General features: G+C 36.8%; 5 protein-coding genes across 6 annotated transcripts in view; 2 read left to right on the forward strand and 3 right to left on the reverse strand.

Moving 5' to 3' along the window:
* The window catches only part of LOC132704630 (RAC serine/threonine-protein kinase), a 36,469-nt gene extending 21,643 nt beyond the window's left edge, over positions 1-14,826 (reverse strand). Inside the window, exon 1 of the mRNA XM_060674753.1 lies at positions 14,040-14,826. Coding sequence (XP_060530736.1) covers positions 14,040-14,613 — 574 coding nt within the window. The 5' untranslated portion in view covers positions 14,614-14,826. The remainder of the gene's footprint in view (positions 1-14,039) is intronic.
* Positions 10,395-14,029, reverse strand: LOC132704629 (tetratricopeptide repeat protein 37). The gene has a single exon (XM_060674751.1). It carries the CDS (start codon positions 13,975-13,977, stop codon positions 10,720-10,722), a length of 3,258 nt encoding a protein of 1,085 aa, XP_060530734.1. The 5' UTR covers positions 13,978-14,029; the 3' UTR covers positions 10,395-10,719.
* A 106-nt stretch (positions 14,827-14,932) lies between the features above and the next one.
* LOC132704633 (large ribosomal subunit protein bL28m) lies at positions 14,933-16,370 on the forward strand. Of its 2 annotated transcripts, none has more exons than XM_060674761.1 (6): positions 14,933-15,064; positions 15,123-15,310; positions 15,444-15,702; positions 15,783-15,929; positions 15,985-16,160; positions 16,249-16,370. In XM_060674761.1, the coding sequence occupies exons 1-6, from the start codon at positions 15,053-15,055 to the stop codon at positions 16,313-16,315; spliced, it is 849 nt and encodes a 282-aa protein (XP_060530744.1). In that variant the 5' UTR covers positions 14,933-15,052; the 3' UTR covers positions 16,316-16,370. The 2 variants fall into 2 exon arrangements, with proteins under 2 accessions (XP_060530744.1, XP_060530743.1); XM_060674760.1 differs by having other exon boundaries at positions 14,956-15,064; positions 15,120-15,310.
* Positions 16,371-16,521: 151 nt separating this feature from the next.
* The window catches only part of LOC132704631 (synaptotagmin-12-like), a 32,388-nt gene continuing 24,601 nt past the window's right edge, over positions 16,522-24,308 (forward strand). The window contains exon 1 of the mRNA XM_060674756.1: positions 16,522-17,183. The gene's annotated coding sequence lies outside the window, so the exon portion shown is untranslated. The remainder of the gene's footprint in view (positions 17,184-24,308) is intronic.
* Positions 17,190-20,934, reverse strand: LOC132705145 (testis-specific serine/threonine-protein kinase 1-like). Its single transcript, XM_060675580.1, has 8 exons — positions 20,850-20,934; positions 20,474-20,736; positions 19,286-19,566; positions 18,208-18,346; positions 17,936-18,107; positions 17,706-17,871; positions 17,397-17,472; positions 17,190-17,337 (listed from the first exon to the last, which is right to left on the reverse strand). The coding sequence occupies exons 1-6, from the start codon at positions 20,932-20,934 to the stop codon at positions 17,723-17,725; spliced, it is 1,089 nt and encodes a 362-aa protein (XP_060531563.1). The 3' UTR covers positions 17,190-17,337; positions 17,397-17,472; positions 17,706-17,722.

Raw genomic sequence — 24,308 nt, forward strand, 5'->3', positions numbered from 1 at the left:
AATATCGAGGTTGCCGACCAAATAGACTGAGAAGGTAGAACAAGGAGAGGGGAGCCTATTGGATCAAAAAAAGAAAGTATATTAAGGTTCAAGTTTATTCCATTATCCGCCCGTCCCTGTCACCTCGACACCGCGCCCCACAACGCGCCATCTGGTGGGGGAGAGGGGTCGCACACACATTACCGCCGCGTTAGATACCCCCCCTCACTCCCCCTCCCAGCCAGAGGGCGCGTTGCGGTGACGCGAAGTCGAGGTGACAGGGAGGAAGCGATGATGTTACCCAGCCGTCGAGTTTCGAAGTGCAAAACACGGCGTGATTTTGTTATTCGACCGCATGTCCCAATGCTTTGTTTAAACGAGCCCAAGGAAACGGATTACTCATCGCGTTGATAATTTAATTTTTAACGCCGCTGCCGCACACCGACGACGCGGCGATCTCACCCGCTGTCACATTTGCGGTGGGCGATGATGTCACCCAGCCAGTTCAACGCGCCTCGTCGACTGAGTCATCGCGTGTCCCAACGCTTTGTTTAAAACGAGACGAAGGCGTGACTCATCGCGCTGCAATTTATATTCTTTCACATTTTACTGCTGACGCTAACAAAGGACGGACGATGCGCTCTCCCCAGACCAATGCTTCGTTGCCGGGCTACTCGTCCGCGGAGAATTTTTTTTTAATTCGGCACCGCCGGCTAACAAAGGACGGACGACGAGCTCCTCCTCCTCCACCACCGCTCAGTACGATCCAGACCACGGACGACGACGGACGGTGAGCCATTTTTAGGTTAGATCGGCGGGGCGGCCCGTGGTGGCAGGGGGCCGCCAACCACCTCCTCTCGCAGGCGAGATGGGGAGGCAATTCGCCTGCGTGGGTTTCCCGCGAGATTCCAAAAGTGAGGTTATGTCGTCTCCAACTCCTTTGTTTATGGGAGGAGGCGAATCGCCTCCCCATCTCGCCTGCGAGAGGAGGTGGTTGGCGGCCCCCTGCCACCACGGGCCGCCCCGCCGATCTAACCTAAAAATGGCTCACCGTCCGTCGTCGTCCGTGGTCTGGATCGTACTGAGCGGTGGTGGAGGAGGAGGAGCTCGTCGTCCGTCCTTTGTTAGCCGGCGGTGCCGAATTAAAAAAAAATTCTCCGCGGACGAGTAGCCCGGCAACGAAGCATTGGTCTGGGGAGAGCGCATCGTCCGTCCTTTGTTAGCGTCAGCAGTAAAATGTGAAAGAATATAAATTGCAGCGCGATGAGTCACGCCTTCGTCTCGTTTTAAACAAAGCGTTGGGACACGCGATGACTCAGTCGACGAGGCGCGTTGAACTGGCTGGGTGACATCATCGCCCACCGCAAATGTGACAGCGGGTGAGATCGCCGCGTCGTCGGTGTGCGGCAGCGGCGTTAAAAATTAAATTATCAACGCGATGAGTAATCCGTTTCCTTGGGCTCGTTTAAACAAAGCATTGGGACATGCGGTCGAATAACAAAAAAATCACGCCGTGTTTTGCACTTCGAAACTCGACGGCTGGGTAACATCATCGCTTCCTCCCTGTCACCTCGACTTCGCGTCACCGCAACGCGCCCTCTGGCTGGGAGGGGGAGTGAGGGGGGGTATCTAACGCGGCGGTAATGTGTGTGCGACCCCTCTCCCCCACCAGATGGCGCGTTGTGGGGCGCGGTGTCGAGGTGACAGGGACGGGCGGATAATGGAATAAACTTGAACCTTAATATACTTTCTTTTTTTGATCCAATAGGCTCCCCTCTCCTTGTTCTACCTTCTCAGTCTATTTGGTCGGCAACCTCGATATTCCTGTTGCCGTGGCCTTAGTACTCTCAAAAAAAAAGAAAAGTCGCCCGCCCACTGTGTCGACCACAGATTTAAAAGGTGCTTGTATTTTAAAATCAGCGTCGTCTATGACGTACGTATTTTTATTTCAACGGCGCCTATGATGCAGTACGTTGTCATGTACGTGTTTTAAATGGGCGTCGTCCGTGACGTACGTACGTTACGTACGCAAGCGGGCGATTGTAAAGTTTGAGGTTATGTGCGGTGGAACTCTTAATTAGTAAATATAGATCTCTTTTGGTTACATTATATGTACATATCATCATTTTCATAAAATAAAAATGCCGAGACCATCGAGCGGAGTCACTGGATCCATTGAACTCATTCGTTTACATTTTATGTTATGCCTAACAATGACTCCATATTGAGAAACATCTATTAGTATGCCGATTTATATTTCTTGAACGGGTTGACATATTAATTACTAAATATATGAATGTTTTCTTTTTATGAACAGGAATTGTTTGTAAGTTATTTGCTAATTTACAGTTGGGTGCGTGGCTCTTGCAATCTACAAGATGTGGTCAACGAAAAGTCCCGTCAACAAAAATTGAATATAAACTGCCACGCAATCAGCTTTCGATATATTTTTCGTATTTTTGTTGGTTCAGTAGTCTTGACGAATTGATGCGAATTATATTTTTAACTGCTTATATTCAAATGAAATCCATTTTATTTTTCGGAAAACAGGCGTGTTTACTCGTACGTCAGACGGCGGTCACTATGGTTTCTGTGGGTAAGAATTTTTTCGACTAAGTAGCTGCCCATTCCATACAAGCCCACATTCATTCCGCTCTTAATTTGTTAACTAAGAAACCGACTATTTTTGGAAATGAATAACCGAAATATTTCAAAAAACTGTAAACATTTTCGTTCTTATCCTGTAATATCATATTCATGTTTGTTTTTTCTTTTGCTGTTCTTGGATCCAATTCTCATTGCCGCCATGTCGATATCATCTAGAATGCAAGTCGCACCTCAATCTCGTTACGGCCAACGCGATGTGTTAAGGCGTGCACGTGCGTCCCCACCATGAAGAAATTTTCCGTGCGCGGACAGGCATGGATGCGTTATCAGAGTCTTCGTATTGCCACTGTTGTTATTGGACGTGTGTATCAAGTCGCAAGTAATTTCAATCTCCGTTTTTCTACTGTAAGTCTGGTGTTATTATAGCAAGTGGTAAGTACCTACAGTTTCATTATGGTTTCATACTTTCACAACGATTAAATAAAAAATAACCCAGGTATGAATACTGAGAATATTAAATATTTTCAAAATATCGAGGACTTTCTTATGCGTAGAATTATCCGATATGCGATTTCACATTAAATAAAGCATCACCATTCTGACCCAGTCACTAAATTTAGAATACAACATTTCGTTGGAATTATGAACGTTAAATTATATTCTACAAATTTTAATTTGACCTTTTGATCTTAAGTTTTGACTTATTTTGGGTATTAAGGATTCTGATGTAAAAAAACAAGATTCATTTACCATTTTGAGTTTAGCAATAATGATCTATAAAAATTATTGTGGTTTCTTTATAGGATGCTGCTATATTAACGTTTGATGTCAACGAAACTTTTACTTTTGTTTAGTTTGTCAAAATTAAATTTTGTGATACTTTAAATAAACGATTTGGCGTAAATAAATTTATGCAAGTGTCGTTGGGCCGATTTATTTTAAAGAATCCGTGTTACTACTCAACAGTTCACAAAAAATCTTCTATCAAAGGCCCGGACCACACAATAGCGTTCAGTGCTACGTCCGTCCAAAGTTTACCTTACAGGACACTCAAATTGGGATTTTCAGTTGTGCTCTAGCTTTTAGAGTTGTAGTACGTGTGTGGCACAGTGAAAAAAATGTCTGTGGTCGAAGCGCTTATTGGAGCCATTAGAGCTTTGTTGGCTCTTTTACTGGCTTCTCCTAAAAATGATGATGTCGCTCAGGGTATGAAAGAATGTACTCAAGCGATAAGAAGAATCCAAAAGGAAATGCGGACTACGAAAACGGTGGGAGAAAAACAACGTCTGGTAGCTCAAATGGTTCAAGTTAAATCGTTTCGGAGTCAATTTAAAGGAATGCTGAAGAGAGGTTCCGGAAGTAAACCCGTAACTGCGAGAGATCGCGTTCACTGGGATGATGTTAATTCAACATTTGAATCGCGCATCAGGACTGGCGTCATAACTAACCTTCAACATAAGGACGTGCAGAGTTTCCTCCAAGACTGTTTCGCACTATTTCGACGACGTGTCAACAACGCGCTGAAAACGGACCAGTCCGTTAAGATAAACGCTGTCTTCGGGGGAGAATTTCAAATTCAAAAGGCTGATCAAATCCAGACGGAAATTAAATATTTTACAACTTCGAACGCAGCAATCTATAAAGATACTAATTTACAACGATGGTTTGACAGAAATGTTGTATTACCAATTAAAACCCAATTAGAGGAGTTCCAAGAACGAGATTCCGGATGGGCGTTGAAGAAAATCCTAAATTTAATGGTCAATATCAACAAGTTTAATCCACTTCACGCCGGAAGTTACCTGAAGTTACCGGAGTCGATAGCAAGAAAACACGCTTGTATTAACGTGCAAAATTCTGATGAAATGTGCTTTGCCTGGGCCGTGGTTTCTGCTCTGTTTCCTGCTCCATCAGAATTCGCTAAAAGGATTTCGTCTTACCCCCCTCTCCAGTCTGTTTTAAATCTTAAAGGTGTCCAGTTTCCAATGACATTGCGGCAAATTCCAAGATTCGAAGGTCAAAATAATGTTTCAGTGAATGTTTATAGGCTGCTGAAAAAATCATCAAATATGTTTCAAGTTGTTCCTGCTTATCTGACCAAAGATAAAAAGGTCAAACACGTTAACCTACTACAGATACAAAGTCATTATTTTACCGAAAAAGACCCCTTCGATTTTACGTCCGTTACGTACCATTATGTATGGATCAAAAGTATGTCTCGGCTTTTATCATCCCAACTTTCGAAAGATCATTATAGAAAATATTTTTGTGAGCGTTGCTTGCATTATTTTCATTCCGAGGACAAGCTAGCGAAGCACGCCAATGATTGTGAGAAGAGAAACAAAAATTTGGAAATTCCGAGGGTTCCCGAAGAAGGCAAGAATTTTGTTCAATTCAAGGACTTTAAGTACAAAGAGAAGGTTCCTTTTATTGTTTATGCCGACACGGAATGTTTTTTGGTTCCCGAATGTGATAAATCAGCATCCGACACCGAGAAGTATCAGCGCCATGTTCCGTACTCTCTGGGCTATTATTTTAAATGTTCATATGACGACTCCCTTTCATATTATCGGTCGTACACGGGAGAGGATTGTGCGGAATGGTTCTGCAATGAGATGGAACAATTAGCTGAGAACATTGAGACGGTATTCTTGTGTGATATATCAATGGATGAACTAACAGCTGGACAAAAAATGGAATTTTACAAGTCTAAATTGTGTCACATATGCGAGAAGGTGTTTGAAAAAGACGACAAAAAAGTTCGAGACCATTGTCACCTGACTGGGAAATACAGGGGACCCGCACACGAAAATTGTAATCTCCAATTTAGGGATGGTCACACCGTTCCCGTAGTATTTCATAATCTTTCGTCGTATGACGGAAATATAATAATAAAAGCTCTAGCCAAATGTGATGGGTCGATCGACTTGCTACCTGTAAACAAGGAAAAGTATATTTCCTTTACGTGGCACCTAAATGACAACCTGGTGAAATTCCGATTCATCGACAGTTTTCGATTTATGTCGAGTGGCCTGGATAAGCTGGCGGCTAATTTAACGGAATATCCAATACTGGAGCTCGAATTTAGTGAATTGTCGGAGGAGCAAGCCAATATATTGAAACAAAAAGGCGTTTTCCCCTACGATTATATGAATGGATGGAATACGTTGAAAGAAACTGTTTTGCCTCCTATTTCGGCATTTTATAACATATTGGATGACAAACCGTTGACCAAAAAAGATTACAAACGTGCTCAGGAAGTCTGGGAGAAATTTGGATGTCGAAATTTGCAGGATTATTCTGAACTTTATATGAAGACGGACATCCTGCTCTTGGCAGACGTTTTTGAGAGGTTTCGAGAAACGTCACATAAGACCTATGGACTTGATCCTGCACATGCGTACACACTGCCGGGATACGCGTGGAGCTGTATGTTGTATAAATTGAAGCAAAAACTCGATCTACTCACTGACGTCGACATGATTTTGTTTATCGAGAAAGGAATGCGAGGAGGCCTTAGTCAGTGCTCCAAACGATATGCGGAAGCCAACAACAAATATATGCACAGCTACGATCCCTCCAAAGTTGATAAATACTTGATGTATTTCGACGTCAATAACCAATACGGGTGGGCAATGTCTCAATACCTACCGTACGGAGGTTTTAATTGGTTGGATGAACAGCAAATCGAAAATCTTGACATTTTAAATATATCCAACGAGTCGGACGTCGGCTACATCTTGGAGGTCGATTTGGAAATACCCAAGGAGTTGCACGACAAATTTGCAGATTTACCTCCATGTCCCGAACATCGCTGCCCTCCAGGATCCGAAAATCAAAAATTACTGACCACCTTATACGACAAACAGGAGTATGTCATTCACTATCGTAATCTGAAACAGGCGCTACAACTGGGAGCTAAGTTAAGAAAGGTACATCGAGCCGTCTCGTTCAGCCAGTCGCCTTGGTTAAAAGCCTATATCGACCTAAACATTGCACTACGTCAGGCTGCCAAAAACGAGTTTGAAAAGAACTTGTTTAAATTGATGATCAATGCTGTGTTTGGAAAAACAATGGAAAACATACGGAACCATTCCAAAGTTAAGCTTGTGAAAAACTGGCAAGGTCGCTACGGTGCGGAAGCTCTGATTGCCCGACCCGAATTTAAAAGTGCAACTATAATTAGTAAAAATCTCGTTCTTATTGAATTAAAAAAATCTGAAATATATTTTAACAAACCTATCTACGTTGGGATGTCAATTATGGAGATAGCCAAGACAACAATTTATGACTTTCACTACAACTACATTCAAGAAAGATTTTCCAATTCCCGAGTTTTATATACCGACACGGATTCTCTTGTTTACGAGATATTATCCATAGACCCGTACGAGATTTTAAAAAAGGATTGTTTCCGGTATTTTGATACATCGGACTATGCGGAGGATAATCCGTACGGTATACCCACAGTCAATAAAAAGGTTCTGGGTATGATGAAGGATGAGAACAATGGACGAATTATGTCTCATTTTATCGGACTTAGAGCTAAAATGTACGCCACAAAGCTATACAAGACACCGGAGGAAGAGGAGTCCGCAAAACAAGAATTGATGGCTGCAGAAACAGATCGAGAAGCATTTGAACGTGAATTTAAAAACTTGGGTGTAACGAAGAGGATCAAAGGAGTTAAAAAATCCTTCATCAAAACTAAGATAACTTTTGAAGATTTCGTCGATTGTTTGCAAAATTTCGCTGAAAAAAACATATCGCAGAATTTAATAAGAGCGAGCAAACTGGAGTTGCACACAGTATCCCAAAAGAAGATCGGGTTAAGTCCTTGCGATGATAAACGTCGCATATCAAAGTCGTCAGTAGAAACGTTACCGTGGGGTCACTATTCGATTATGGAAGAAGAAACTGTCTCCGCTTGATTATAAATGTGTTTTCGGTTTTGCTTTGAAATTTCGTTTTTTTCCTAAAAAAATCGAATGAGGTGCGCTTAAGGGCTCAGTTCGCGTCTGGCAGCCTCGTTAAATTTTTATTTTAAAAATGCATTAAATATTTTGATCTTTTTCATTATATTTTGGGCATATTTAGAATAAAAATGACCGGAAGTCCTTAATATTTTTCGCTTATTACCTCCAACTACTTTTATTATATTTTCCACTGTCAATAAACAGTTTGACTCCTGTAAATTTGGTTTTTAATTTTGCAACTAACCAGTACCTATAGTACGTGTCTACCGTTAACAGCAAACAGACGACCGATTTGCAAAATGCCTAGTTTGAAAAAGTGTTTATCAATCTAGAAGACATTTATTTAAAGATTAAATGTGCTATTGGATTCAATTTTTCAATATATTCAACTTTATCTCGAACCAATTTGCGATGTCAATGCCTCGCAACCGCAGATAAGAGACTACGGTGCGGTGATATCCTAGTGGGCGGATGGATCGCCTTTGCTTTTAAGGCGCAAAATATATTTGCGTGTGCTATCAGTAATTTTGTTGGGTGTTAATTTTTTTTGCCAAATTACGTCAAGTGAAAGTCGACACGCTTTAAAATTGCATGCGGGAGACTGCACGTCCGAGGCGGTTGTGCGTCAAGTCGTTCCCGTCTGAGCACGTGGACCTTGAGACTCCCACCTGCATGGCTCTCTGGTGACAACATACGTTCAGCGTGTTTATTCAAATATGCGTTTGTGTGCCTTTCGATTTTTAAGTCAATTTTTAATTTTTAATTTAACCATGGACGGGAGAACATGTGAATAAATATATTTAATGTGTATTGTAGACTATATTCAGTGCAATGTCAAGTGCGGTATCTATTTCCCTATGACTCTACAACTGATAAGTTTTATGATTTTAATTTACCCTAATACAGTGCGAGTCTTTTTTTTTGTTTTGTTTTTGTGGGTTTCAGTTTTCGTTAATTTTCTCAGTGATTTTTGAATAACAAAAAAAAACAATGATCACTTTTTTGGTCAGTTCCTACCTGTTTTTACAATATAATAATCCACTTTTTACGTTGCATAATAATCGAATTAAATTGAAATATATAGTGTTTTTTAAATATCCTTTAAATGACAGGGAATAGAAATGTGACTTTACTTACGTCACTTACTAAAAGTTTTGTTTAAAAAATCTGTTTTATAGGCAACGCGACATATACATATTTTGTTTCTTGTTTGTTCTAGAAAAAACACGATTTCTCCGTTTGACAATAATCCGCGTTTTTACTTGTAAAAATAATCAAATTAAATTGAAGTATATAGTGTTTTTAATGTCTTTTAAATGACAAGAAGTAGAAATGTGAATGTTGGTATGTGTGTGCAACTTTCACACACATTATGTTGGCGCATCCAGCAGGGTGGGTGGTCGACAGAGGGAGACGGTGAGGAGTGTATTTCCTATATAGATTTCTTGAAAGAACGGGAACAAGAACGTCATCAGCAGGAACATCGTTTATGGACGACAAAGTGGACGCAAAAGAAGAAGAAGAAGACCCTTCTGGATAAATATTTGTTATTGTATATAGTTTTCTTTAATTAAACTTGAACACACCGGGTGTACCTGATTATTAAGGCACTATGTATAACTCACTCGACTTGTTTACCGTCGATCCTATACTCCCGATCACCGCGTCATCCCGTCCTAGCGTCTCCGTCACCTGCCGGGGTGACGCAGCCGCTGATAGGAATACTGTCAAGAGCGCGCACGCACGACATCTAGCAGCAACGAGACGGAACCGGCGGTACATAATTAGCTCGGCATTAAAGTGACCGTTCAACGACGGACGAATTTCGGGTTCGATCTTCGGCAGGAATAAGATGAGTCATCATTCTCGAGATCAAACACATAATTACACATTGGTTTTAATATGCTCGTTAGCTCGGCGTTAAAGTCTGCGGTCGACAAGCGACGGATCCCGGGTTCGATCCTCGGTAGACGCGAAAAAAAGGTGAGTCACCTGACTAACACATCTGTTGAGTGGTTGTGAGAGGGTTGTGAAATGGGGGTGTGAGGGTTGGGGGGGTGGTGGGGGGTGACGGTTGTGGGAGGGTTTGAGAGGGGTTGCGGGAGGGGGTTGGGGTTGAGGGAGACGGTTAGTTGGTGCTAAGAGGGTATGGATCGAATGACCTTGACCGGGACCAATTTCAACTACAATGAACCTTAAATTTTCTTATGGGAATTTACGTGTAAAAACGGCCGAAATTGCTGTTGAACGCAGGTATTATATCTACTCACGTAGTAAAACATGATGATTATATCACTCATTTGGTGCGAAACTGGCAAATCCACGAAATACTAGTTTCGAGAAAATCAGTGATTTACGAAAATAAAAACTGAAATATTAAGATTACTCATATCAACTCTTCTACTTATTACAAAATTTATAGTTATATGCCTTTATAATTACATATTGATTTGTATTATTCTCTTTTTAAAACAAAAAATATTTATATTAACTAAAAAAATTGATACGTACCAGTATTGTACCCAGTGAGCGATATGAGAACCGACCTTAAGCCAAAAGGCTAATCTAACCTTCATAAACTAAGCACAATACCATGACGTAAGATAGGAGTAATCGTAATCGTCCTTGGTTTCTTAAAGCCTGGGATTCCCCTATTTATTATTCATATAGCTAGAGATACAGAGGTCCTGCTTATGCTTATGCGAAGCAACTATGAGAGATGACAGATCGTCCATAACTTTTGGATGCGGCATTTTACCACAGGAAGCCTGCAATTTCGTTTCGAGTTCTCTCAAATCTGCGGCTCTGCTCTTAGTATGGGTAAGTATATTATGGACCTAATTAAAATTACACTTTTAGACAGACTATATTTCAATCATTTTAAGACAAATTTTGCAAAACACAAATTTATATAAAAAAAAATAGCACAATCCGATGCAAAACATTAATTGTATTAATATAAAATTTCAAGTGTATTTCTACATAGACCAAAAAGGTGAGTTGTAAATTAGACAAATATTTTAGATTAAGATCAATATAGCACACAAAAATGGTTGCCACTATTAAATAATCTACACCATACAGTGGTGCCAAATGTACCGAACAAGCAGCTTATTGGATTTGATTTGCTATAAACTAAATTGAGTGAGTTTATTTACTATTCAAGTAGATTTCTGCATGTTTTAAACCAGTTAAGTAAATTTTTATTACATTCGACTGATTCAAAGTGTCTACTTATATTTCTACTAAGGGGCAAGAACTGCTCCGGAGTTTTTGATAAAGTTATCAGAACTACTGCCCAATCTTCTGGTATATGAGGGTAAAGATGAACTGCTTTTTGAGCGTATATTCTAGCCATTTTTAAATCTTTTACAATAATAGCCGCTATAGTTGCCAAACAAAGCACTTGTGACACATCAGTTTTTGTCCGACTTAATTTCAAAACCGCATTTGCGCAATCTATAACGACACTTACATGTTTTTGGTTATTTTGGTGTGAAATCAATAACTGACACAAAGTGAGCCACGGCGATGCCTCATTGGGATGACGGTGTACTAACTTGCTTAATTCAACAATCGCAACCTTTTGCATTTTTTTAATTACATAAAATTGCGTTATTAGAAATGAGTAATGTTTGATAAAGTCGCTATATTCCTTTTGGGAGTTTGTCCAGAAGAATTCCAATCTTTTGAATTCATTCATCACCAATTCGGCCAATTTCAAGTCATTATGAAGTAATCCGACCGAAAAAGTTGAATATAAACTCCACATTGAGGGTGGTTTTAACTGAATGCTTTGAAATAATAGTGTTTTTGCTGCTTCCGGCCCTTGAAATTTATATGCTATTGACCCCAAAGCTACCAACAAATCAGACTGATACGTTTGTTCCTCTGTTAACCAATGCAAGGCCTGCTCATATGTAATATAAGATTCTTTATAATTTTTATTTCCAAGAAAAGCCAACGCTAAACCACTTCCACTACTAAAAGTGGCCACTTCAATATCCTCAAAAATTGCAATAGCCTGAGGGTAACAACCTTCACGATATAACATTCGTCCATAATTTGTTTTTGCCTTATCCCTGTGCTCTTTTTCTGCGAGTCGGTAGGCTTTCCTGAAAGCCTCTTTGGCAGTCTTGTTTAATCCAAGCCTTTCATTTATTATTCCAAAAATATTCCATGCACAACCATTTTCTGGATTTTTTTCTAAATACCAGTTAAGGCCATCACAAGCAACAGATAATCCATTCATATTATATACTGACGATTCAACAGTTTTAGGGTCATCTGTTAATAGTATCTGACAGATCCAGTTTCCATAACCCAAGCCCCCTTGTTGATGTTGTCCAAGTTGAATACTATGTCGAAATAAGTCAACAGCTTCTCTGTTGCCAAGTGTTTCAGCTATTAGGGCTTGTCCAATCCAACTATTCACATAGTTGGGATTACATCTTTGACCTTCGCCAAATGCCTTATTGGCTAATTTAATTTCATTTAGTATTAAATAAAGTACACCCAAATTAGTCCAGGCGACATAACTATTATGATCTGCTGTCACCGCTTTAATAAAAGCATGCTGAGCTAATGCGAAATTAGAAGAATTTCCAAGCATAATTATGGTCCCCAAAAGATTCCAGTTTTGCCAACTAGTGGGCTTTAAGCTTGTGCAATGCTGAGCAACATGTAAAGCAAAATTTAAGAGTTTTTCTTTCCGGGTGTCACTAGTAACTTTTGAATGCATCACATAGCAAATTCCAAGATCATACCACAAATTCACATCACCTTTGGTAAAACTAATAGCGTTGCAGTAAAATTTGGCAGCACACTCAAACAGCTCTTCTTTATCTAAAATCGTTTCTTCTTCAACGTTGTTAATGTCCAGTAGTTTGCTAGATAAGTGCAAGCAAGAATACTTTTCAGGTAATTCTGCTACAAACAGACAACAGTCCGCTAACAACTTCCACAAACAAGATAGATCACCTGTTTTTTTAATGGCCACAACCACATCATTTGCGGCTGCTTGACCATAATCACGTGCAGTTCCTATTCTCTGATCAGCATAACACTGTTTTGCAATGGAAAAGTTTGTTTCTGATAAGCCTTTCAGTGCAGGCACATAGTCGGCATTATGCACCAACACACTTTCAAATTCCTTCTTTGCTTCCAAATATTCTCCCAGTATACTCTTAATTGTAGCAACTTGATATCTGGCATAAAGACCAGCATTGGATAATTCCAATGATTTTTGATAACATTTTAAAGCAGATGTGTATGCTCCTCTTGCAACATAAGCATCTGCTAGAGATTCCCAACAGTGAGCATTTTCAAAATCAATTCTCACCACAAATCTTAAATTGTCGATAGCCTTTTCTGTGTTACCTTGTTCTAGATATGTCAAACCAAGTTGAAGCCATGCCCACTTGTTGTCCTGATTTATATGATGCTGAGTTACATTTTGCAATAAATTTAAATTGTCTTCATATTTTTTTAATGCACGATATACCTGACTGAGTGTTATACCCACTGCGGAAGATTGTGGATTAAGTCTAAATGATCTTTCTAAGCACTTCCTAGCTTTGTCCAAATTATTCACTTTTTTATAGCACATCCCCAAGTGTAAAAAACACAAATAGTTTTCTTGATCACATTTCACAGCTCTTAAGAATGATTCCAGACATTTGGTATCATATTGGAAATGGGAATACAATAATCCTTTTTCAATCCACCATTCCACAAAATTGTAATCCTGTTTTTCACAAACATTTAGAGCCTCCTCATATTTCCCTTCCTTTACTAAGAGCTTTATTGTTAACAAATTTGCCCATTGCTCATTTTCATTCTTTAATTTGGAAATCAATAACCTAGCTTCAGAATATTTGTTCAAGTTAATTTTTATCTTTATAATGGTCACCAAAGACTTTTTTAAAAAGCTATTTGTATTACAATTTTGGTTATACAAATCCAAAGCATCAAGGCTATCCTCTTCCTTAGGAGACCTTGAGAGCAGCTCAATTTTCTGATACGTTAATTTGCTTTTATGATTTAAATTTGAGTAATTAATTACACTGCACAATCTGTTGGCATTTTGCCAGCTGATCCAAGCCTCACTTATCAAATTTAACTTTAGATATAGATCAGTGCAAAAAATCCAAGCAAATGTCATATCTGGTTGTTGAGTTGTTACAATCACAATGGTTTCCTTTGCTTTGATTGTATTATTGCTTTGAAAGAACCTGATAGATTTTGTAAACAAACCGACAGAGTTTCTAGAATCATTTTCTAACAATTGGTCAGAGCATTTATCAATTACACTTTCATAAGTTTTATACATCCCATCTTCAATTACAAAAAGCTCATTAAATATTTTACAAATCCACCTTAATGACCTAATATCTGTTGGAAATATTTGATACATTTTTTCAACTTCATGAATCAAATGGGGTTTGTTCTGCTCATATAACACAGTTAAATACTTACTATAAAATTTAACACTAATACACTTGAATTTCACAGATTCCAAAAGACAGTCTTCATAAATGTCATGCAGCTCAACTGAACCAGAGTTTTTTATTTCACACAAAAGTTCTTGTAATATTTGTAAAATCAAAATCTTATTACTGCCTGTACATTTTTTGCCGACATCATATAAAGTAGTGCACAAGAGTAACATATTTTCCTTTGCACCCTTGTCATTTATCAGCTTTTGAGAATAATCAACAAGTTTGCTTTCGTTAGTTTCTAGATTTAAAAGTGAAATGTAACATTTTCTCAGTTCATTGTACTTTTCTTCACTTTCAAGTTTTTCATAATAACTCACTAATCCCTGCCAAGCTAACAAATTTATTGGATCTAACTCGATAGCTTTCCGAAATGCTTTTGGCGCTTGGTCTAGTGGTCCAATTTCTTTAAGGGCTATTCCAAAATATACCAAAGCCATATAATTGCCTTTGTCTTCGCGAAGGACCGATTTGGACAATTTCATCACAGTTTGGAAGTCTTTGTTGATAATAGCTTCCCTAGCTTGTTTAAGCAGCAATTTTGAATCTTTCATTTTTTTAAAAGCTAATAATTTACAATTTTGCTTTTTTATTTTATTTTAACCTATTTCACTAGAATCCTATTTTATTGGTGAAGCTCGCCAGAATCATTCGGTCAACTCTAGTTATCATCAGGGTCCATTCGGCCAGTTTAATGATTAACTCGTAAATAAATCGTTCGCATTTGAGCTTATAAAAACAAACACAAACGATTTGAAGTCGGTCTTGCAAGTTTAGCGCATCCTTGAGGACAAACCAGGACATTAGAGCCATCTATTTTGTGCTAATTAATCGTCAACAAACCGTTAGGAGGAATTAGTTTGTAATTAAGTTTTTCTTAGTCGAATGATCCCGACAACTATACTTACAGAGCTAAAGAAGAATCAGAAATTTTAGGTTGGATTCATCTTTTCGTAGTATTTAAGGAAACGAAAGTAATTTTATCCTAAACCCATGGCTTCTAATGTGTGTTACTGTGCAACGCAAATAGACGAAAAATAAATTATAAAACGTGTTTTAGCAGATTGCAAAATCCTCAATAAAGACGTTAGGTGTTTTTCAAAAACATGGGGTTTTCCGCGAAGGCGTAGCAGCATTACTTCCCGATGCATATAAGAAATTTTATAAAGAATGGAGATTAACAGAACCAGCTGCCGTGCATTATGTTCCAGAATTAGGAAAATATAAACGTGATGAAATAACTGGAGAAGTGTATGCACTCCAATTTACTCACATAATTTTTATAAAGAATCATAATTATTTCCTCTTAACAATTTCTGGTTGATAGCAAAGTTGTTATACCCGAAGTGGAAACAACTAAAAAATTTCTTATATCATTTTGCAGATCACCCATTGAAAACAGACCAATTCCTCTCATTTTTCCAAAAGAACATGATCATCATATCTGGGGTGGTGAAGGAATCATACAAGGCTTTAGAAAAACCAAAGAACAGGCCAGAAGAGTGCCTCACTTTTGGGTTCCAACTCTAAGACGTTCTGTGGTATACAGTGAAGTTTTAAACAAATATTTTTCTGTAGTTGTCACTGAAAGGGCAATAAATCTAATAAATGCGAACTATGGTTTTGATCATTATTTGTTAAAGGTAATATTTATATTTATTATATATTTAATATATAGTTTATTTTATTTTTTTACTTACTAATAAATTTAATTTGTTTCAAGACGCCAGCATGTGATTTAAGATCACTTTTGCCATTAGGACTGAAACGACATATTCTAAAAGCTCTACAAGCAGGTTGTCCAGCCTATAAAGAAAAACCAGAAATTCAAAATGAAGTATTAAAGAAATATGAACAATATTTGAAAGCTGTAAGTCAATCAAACAAAGTTAACGTTTATTTACTCATTAATTACAAAATTTTAGTATACAGCAGAGGAAATTGATTGGTACGGTTACTCTTTGACCCAGGCCTGCAAAAAGCTAGAAAAACAGATGGAAGAAGAAAAGGCAATACCACTTAAACAAATTTATCGTGTTGAGTTATTGCAAAAGTTAAGAGCAGAAAAAACAAATCAATCTGAACATAGTTCACCGCCAAGGTATAAACAATTTTTTTTTATGTGAATAATGTATATTCAAATTTCATGCTAGTAATATGATTGATTCATTTATTTTTACTTATTTCAGTGAATCTAGCTTAGCAGCATCATGGATCCATAAAATGAATCCATTCGGGAAGAAACAAGAAACTTGAAACTTATTTTTGTAGTTATTATTATAGAAAAACTAATAAATGTGTTATCATTTTCTTTGTGGATATTGGGAGAATACTCCAACGTTATTTCATTTAAATTGCTTTTCCTTCTGTAACTCATAATGAAAAATTCTGTAAACCTAAACAGAACAGTTGACTTCTTAATAAAAAATATGACCAAACAAAGAAATGCAACCAATTTTGGTAAGATTTTGTTAGACAATTAATACAGTAACACATTTTCTATCAATAACATTATATGCAGCAGAGACTAGACGAGTCCCTTAATAAAAAATCGTTACAAACTTAAACTCCAACAAACCCATTAATACAGTAATACATTTTCTATCAATAACATATGCCGCAGAGATCAGACGTTATAAACTTATAAAAACTGCAAATATGCAGCACAGACCAGACGAGTCCATTAATATAAAATCATTCAAACTTATAAAACCTCTCCCTTCAGTCCTTGAGGCACCAATTTATTGAATTCGATTCATTTATTCAATGTCAAAATTAATGTGTCTCTGCTGTCCAGGCTGTGCCTCGTAGATGTGCCCACGTGGCGCAAAAATAAGAAGTTATTCATGCTCATAACCAAAGTTTAAGTATATTTGTGGAGTCCTCTCACGAAAGACGATCCATAATAAGCAAACAAACTAACCAAAGCTTACGATTAAGTTTAAACAAATAAGATGCCAGTGGCAGAGGCAAGTTTTATATTTGAACTAAATTTATTTATTACTTAGTTTTTTATACTTTAGTTAGCAGGGAACGAGGCTTCTAATGAGTCATCAAAAACTTTTGTCTTCCAGGGAGAGGGTCACACATTGGGCAATGCATTAAGATGTGTGATTTCTAGCTAGTAAGTCGCAATAAACTCGCTTTTAAATTATTTTCATAAAGCTTTTATGTGCATAGAACACTGGAGAAAGCTATTACTAATGCATTTCAGAATCACAACTGTTTCACAATTAGGTGCACTCCAACATTTTATATTTCTTCATTTTTTGGATTCCTTGAAGTGTGATGCATTTTTTTGTACCTTTTTTAGTCCAGAAGTTCAGTTTTGTGGTTATTTAAGTGTGATGTATTTTTTTGTACCTTTTTTAGTCCAGAAGTTCAGTTTTGTGGTTATACAGTCCCCCACCCAGCTGAAAATAAAATGCACTTTAGGATTCAAATGCGTCAAGGAAAAGCTGTTAATACATTAAAGAGGGGTCTTGAAGATTTAATGAATATTTGTGATATAACATTAAGCAAATTTGATGAGGCCCTGGAAAATTTCAAAACAGATATGGGTAGCTAATGTTACTTTAACTTTTACATGTAGAATGTGGAAATAAATAAATAAAATAAATTATCTCTGTAATTAATAAAGAAATACATTTATTCCTGTGCTTATTAAACAACAGCTTCTTTCATTTTGGGTACCGTCAGCATGCTTTCAATAACCTGGCTTGTGATTTTAGTATCAACATGAGTTGTTGGCTTCAGCACTTTTACCTCCTCTGTTACCATAGTACTTTTTCTATCCTTTTTTTTAGCAAGTCCTGCGAAATATTACAGACAATTGAAGGGATTTGAATAATTAAACAACAAATAAATCATAGAGACCTTCAATAAAATTTTTTCTTTGTGCAATCGCCTGTGCAAGGGCCGCTTCTTCAATGTTATTGAGTGTTTTAAATCTATGATCCATTGCGAACCAATCACTTTTTATTACGTTGTCAATCTGTAATCTCTTTTTTGTGTCAGGCTCCAGTAAGTAACGAATTAGTAATTTAACCTGAACCAAGAAAAATTTGATTTGAATTACTCTAATAACTGGATATCTTTTTTTTTTATGCGCAGGTAACTAAATTTACTACTAAATTTTTGTCGCTTACCTGGTCAGATAGAGAGTCTGCAACTTTTGATCTAAATTTCCACTTTCGATTCATTTGTTGCTCGTGTAACCTTTTGACGTCGCTGTCGTCAAAAGGCATAGCTTTGTTGATAGCTACATAAATTATAACTCCAACGGACCTACATATAAACAGCAAATTTTGAGTGAAAACAATTTTTTTGGACGTTTCGGCGAATTTTTTCTTGAAATCTTCAAATCAAAAAAAGCGGCTTTTTAAAATGGTTGCTAAAGTTCCTGGTAGTTTTTCCTCTGTATACTAGCTTACATTTAAATTGAAAATGGAAGACTCGAAGTCATGACTACGAAAAAATTTTGGTTAATAAACGTTTTGCCCCTATAAAACAGTAAATCAATCGAGCTATTAATTGCCGTCCTAAAATTTTAGTAGTTTCCTATTAAATTTAAAATCGATCACATCACACAAAACGCAAACCATCTGACGAATTGTCGGCGGCCATTTTTGAATTATTGAAAGCGACGCAACGTTTAAAACGACTTGCGCATGCGCAAACTGAATATTTATCCGACGGGTTTTTTATGTTCGTAACAATATAGCTATTAGTTAATATAGTGGCCCTACTATGGTAAAAACGGCATTGATACTTTCGTAAAGAATGTATTGATTTTCCGCGCATGCCTCTACATTTCACCCACTGACCTGCACTTGGCGCCATTTTCTTACTAAACAGCGATTTCCACACACTTAACTCTTTGTCCTAGAACATTTAACGAGATGTAGGCATATTTTGAGATAATAATGCCGTATACAAAGTTATTGATTGTTAAAAACGAAATTTTAAATATCGGGCATGCGCATGTTGAATGAACCTTCTGATTTTTTTTCATAGTTTCTTCATAAGGTCCCGTATTATCAGCTTGGGGAAGGCCCATATATTTCTAATAGCTATATGTTCGTAACAATATTACTTGTGTTATTGGCCTGTATAGGTATATATACTATAATAACCGCCGAGACAATAGGAGACAATAAGACGTAAATTTTAAACGCATGCTCTTCATATCTTGTTAATATTCGGGTTTTTAAAGTATCTACGAACCACATATCTGCAATCTTGGGTTGATAGGGTATTCCTCTCAAAACCTCCGGCGCGGCATATGACAGAGAGCCGCAATACGTGTTGCTTAATTTTGGTCTTCCTTGCGAGTCTGTTATGAATTTGGCGAAGCCAAAATCTGTCAGTTTTAAGTTAAAATTAGCAGATATCAGGCAATTTTCACATTTAAGATCTCTGTGTGCGATATCCATGCTGTGCAGATATTGCACGGCTAAGGCAAGTTGTCTGATCCAGACTCTGGCTTGGGATTCTGACACCGGACCCTGTAAATTGTAGGGTTATGTTTTTATGAATGTTTTCTTATGCCAAATTGAGGTACTATAAAAACAGCACATACTGAAATGATAATTAAAAATGAAAAGTTAAAATGTTACAAAAATCTCAATTAGGTATTTCGACACTGTTTGTAAGGGTACGAGTTGGGGGGCAAAGGAAGAAAAAGACCAAGCTGCCTCCAGACATTTAAAAAAGACGATCGGTAAAGAAATTGGATCTTTTAAATTAAAAAAAAGTTATATTGAAGAAAAAGCTCCTTGCACGTTTTTGTTAAAAACATAATTTCTGTTCAATATATGAAGTTAGTTAAAAAAAAGTAATATCTTACAATTCTTAGGGAAATATTTTACTTTCGTTACAAGCAGCAAACCGCTCGCAAATGCCTAAAAACAGAGAGTTTGCAAATTATGCAAAAAATATCAAAAAAATTCTCAATAAATCAAATTTTAAAAAATGCACAGGGTCTCCATTTTAAAAATACATAATTTTAGCTCGTATCATAAAAATGGTATATTTTATAAAAAAAAATCTCATGACGGTATTTAAGAGTGACTGTAATGGCTAAATTCGCTGTTCCATCCTGTACCCCAAAAACAAATCTAGCTAGGATGTTTTAAAAGATATAAGTAAGTGACCAATTGCTTTTGAACGGAACAAGATGATTATTATTATGAATTAAGGTAATTATTAATTAAATTAATTATTAATTAAGGTAATAATCTTGTTGCATTGTATATTAATGACCACCCTTGGATAATCCGTTCAAAAGCAATTGGTCACTTTCTTGTATCTATGAACAGACCATACCCCGCAATAACAACGAAACAAAAAATATAATCTCTGGATAAAGTCTTAAAAAAAATATTTTTTTAATTGAATTTTCTCGGAACAAACCTTTTTCAGAATGTATTCCAACAAATCACCGTTCTCAGCATGTCTCATAAAGATGAAGTATTTGGTTTTTCTCTGAAAAATGCTGTGGATGTGTATGATATGGGGATGATTGATTCGAATTAAAATGTCCAATTCCCTCGGCAAAAACTTTTTCACGAAATCTTTTGGCGCTTTCGATACGTCTACCACTTTGCACGCGAGCAACTTCTGTTTGTCGTCTTGACCTGAGGCGAACTCTGCTAAATAGACGTACGCACAGGAACCTTAAAAAACAATTCTAACAAGTAGGTATTATAAATGACCGCGTTAAATTATTTTATTTTTAGTAACACAATTTACTAATAATTTTAGTTATGTCCTTTTCGCCCTTCCTTGCCTTCTCCCAGTTTTTTTACTAGACGATATCCTCTTGCTGCAAATGTCTGTTCTTCCGAGTGTCTCAGTAGCAGCGCTTTTGCCATGATTGAAGTGATTTTTTTTACGAAAATTTTTTCATTTTTAAAAATGACATTGATTGACATTAGCATTCAGTATTGCGAGCTAGGTCAACAGTGAATTAGGCCTCTGCCATGAATCTGTTTATTTTATGCAACTGCACTGATTTTTCTTGCTAAAGATAACCCACCGTCCGCTGCAGATTTTTTTAATTACAATATGAGGAATTGTAAAATTTCAATTCCAAAATTAAGAAATATTTTGTTTAGATTTTAAGAATTTTAATTTCTTTTTGAAATATTTCATCGATGAAGTGGTTTAAACAATATGATCACTTATTTCTACCTGTCATATTTTGGTTTTAATATGCTGTTTGCTCTAGCCTATCTCTGCAAAGGAAGTGATGGAAGGTGTTCTCTTAGATGAATGTCCGTATCTCCTAAAAGGTTTACCGCATTTTAATAAATTTAGAGTTATTTAAAAGAGCTTTTTCTAGGCCGTGCTAAACTCTAGTCAAAGCAGTTATGCACTCATGTCCGTATGTCTGAGCTATAATGCTACCATTTTTAGATGCGTACCGATTTTAATTAATTAATGAGTTTAAAGTAAGTACGTTCGAATACGAAATCATAAAAGCTACATTAAAATTATATTTCATTTGCAAAAATCACATATTACTATTTTATTATAATACAGTTATGGCAACTTAGTTCAGTGGCGCATTTATATATGGGAGAAAACGAATATCGATTAGATTAGGTTTATTTTTGAAAAACTTCCAATATTTCAATAAGAAAAACGACGAAAACCCATTACACAAAGAGCACAGAAGGGGAACAAAAACTAGTCATCGTCGGAAAAAATATCTTCCCCTGAGTCTGATTCATGCATATTGATAACAACCACTGAGAGAATGTCAGATGTATAGATCAACTTTTCGCTTTTCCAAGTCTCAGTTATCCGGCGATCTGCGTGTCTACAATAGTTTTTCCATTTTTTGCGTGAAACCTGAAACAAAGTGTTATGAATACTCCACCAGAAGTATTTTGGCATCACAATCTGATCAAACCGTCTCTATCGTATTAAATTGTCTTGTCCATGCTAAATTGTCTATTAATATTAATGAAGATTCACTAAGACTGGGCAACAGCCGTTGACTGGACGAACTTTTAAAATAAAATAAATTAAGTTATTTTTCCGCAAAGCATATTAGTATTGAGGAAATTACAGTTTCCGTGGGTACAAAACTAACACTTTTATCTCTGTATTCATTCATTCATTCATTCACTGTATTTTTCCGAACTGTTTGTAGAGAATCGTCTTGCCAGCATTTTCTAGGTGGTCCTTTACTAAATATCCAAGTCTCGTCCCAAAGTACTGGATTGAATGGTTTCCTGGCTATTTGGTACTTCAAATTGCTTCAACGTTGCCGAATATGTTCCCAAAACATTTGGTTTTTTAACAAACATCTGCAAAATAAGGTTTTTCCCAAGTTCATAAAATTACCAACAACAGAAGTCCCGCTGCAAGGAAAGCCAAGATACAAGGCCAGACGAAATGGATGAAGGAAGAACGAGGACACGAGTACAGAAAACGGGACACAAACAACATTTATGTAATGTTGTTTGTGTCCCGTTGTTTATGTATTCTGAATTGTCTCATAGACTTAATCCCCTAGAATTTGGCACATTTGATTATAGAGTTCGAACAGACGTTTCATCTATCATTCACAAAATGTTTCTTAGACAAAAAGTAAAGTTAGACAAAATAATTTCTAATACAAAAATATCTAACAACGAGCCAGTTATTACAAAGTATACCGACCAACAATTTTACAACAGGTTTGTAAACTTAATAGACACAACATTTTCTAAAAAGGAAGTTGAATTTCTGGAAAAAGGTTTCAACTTTAACTTACATCACTCGTACGTTAATAAAGAATTAGACTGTTTAGGGATCGATTGTAAATTAGCAATTAAGGACATTAACTATTGTAATTTAAACAAACATGTATTAGCGAATATAATAAACTCTCAATTAATAGATAACAACAAACACAAAGAAATTTCTCAAATGTCACTAGTTAAAACTATCAAAAACAAAGCTTCTGAAAATAACATAATATTTACACGTGCAGATAAAGGGAAGACAGTCATAGCTATCGATCTCCCAGAATATATTTTAAAAACCAACAATTTTCATAAACCAGAACTTTTTCAATGTATCAAACATGATCCTACCGAGTTACATCAAAGACAAGTCAAGGAAGTAATTACTAACTCCACACTAACTAACTAAACTAACCAATATTTGCAATAAAAAATTCTTTTGAATTAATCAGCAAAATTAAAGATATCAAAATCCCTTCTAACGCAACACTATTGTCTTTTGATGCACAAAACTTATTTCCCAGTATTCCACCTATGGATATATTTAGTAGATTTGACCCTAACTCGGAAACAGGTTAACCCATTAGTGAAACAAAATTTATTAGATTGCTTAATAGTATCTTTAGACCAAAATTATTTTGAATTTAATGGACAGATTTACATCTCTAAGGAAGGTTTGATAATGGGAAACCCACTTAGTCCTTTGTTAGCCGAGATTTTTATGGATAATTTGGAAAATATCATACTAGAACATCCTTTAAGCAAAAGTTTTCTATGGTGGTATAGATACGTGGATGACTTTTTTTTTCAAAGAAACTTCCACAGGCTTCTTCTTAAAATTCCATCTTCTATCGAAGGTTGGAAACCATCATGGCAATGCGGACCCTGTTGACAGCCGCTCTAAACAGCTCGGTGCTGCTACATCCGAACCAATCCCTCAGATTTCTCAGCCAGGATATTTTTCGCCTTCCCACACTTCTTTTTTCTCGGATATTTCCCTGAATAATTAATTGTAGCAAGCCATATCTCGGGCCACAAATGTATTCAAGTTTTCGTTTTTTGATTGTCACCAGAATTTCCGGTTCACATCCCATCCTTCCGTGCACCTCAGCACTTCAGACCCTTTCCGTCCACGACATCCTCAGGAAACTGTTTCAGTCAAGCTCTGAAGAAGCCAACAGGATGATTGGCGAAACGTCAGCAATTTCGACTAAGCAAGAACCGACGCAGGAGGAATCCAGAAGTTTTGTAAAAAGCACGTGGATGATGTCTTTGCTTGCTTTGTTGGAACGGACAGACAATTGAATTATTTTTTAAATTACATTAACTCATTACATAATCGTATAAAATTCACTATCGAGATTGAACAGGATAACTCTGCATTTAACTCTTTTATACAGCGACTTCGTAATACGCCACCCTCAACAGAAAATTACAACAAAGAACTTAATATCATTAAACAAATTGCACTGAACAACGGCTACAATCCGTCCATTATCGATAAAATTATA

Source organism: Cylas formicarius, unplaced genomic scaffold (genome assembly GCF_029955315.1).
Source record: "Cylas formicarius isolate icCylForm1 unplaced genomic scaffold, icCylForm1.1 PGA_scaffold_7__23_contigs__length_41026272, whole genome shotgun sequence".
NCBI classification, from domain to species: Eukaryota; Metazoa; Arthropoda; class Insecta; order Coleoptera; family Brentidae; genus Cylas; species Cylas formicarius.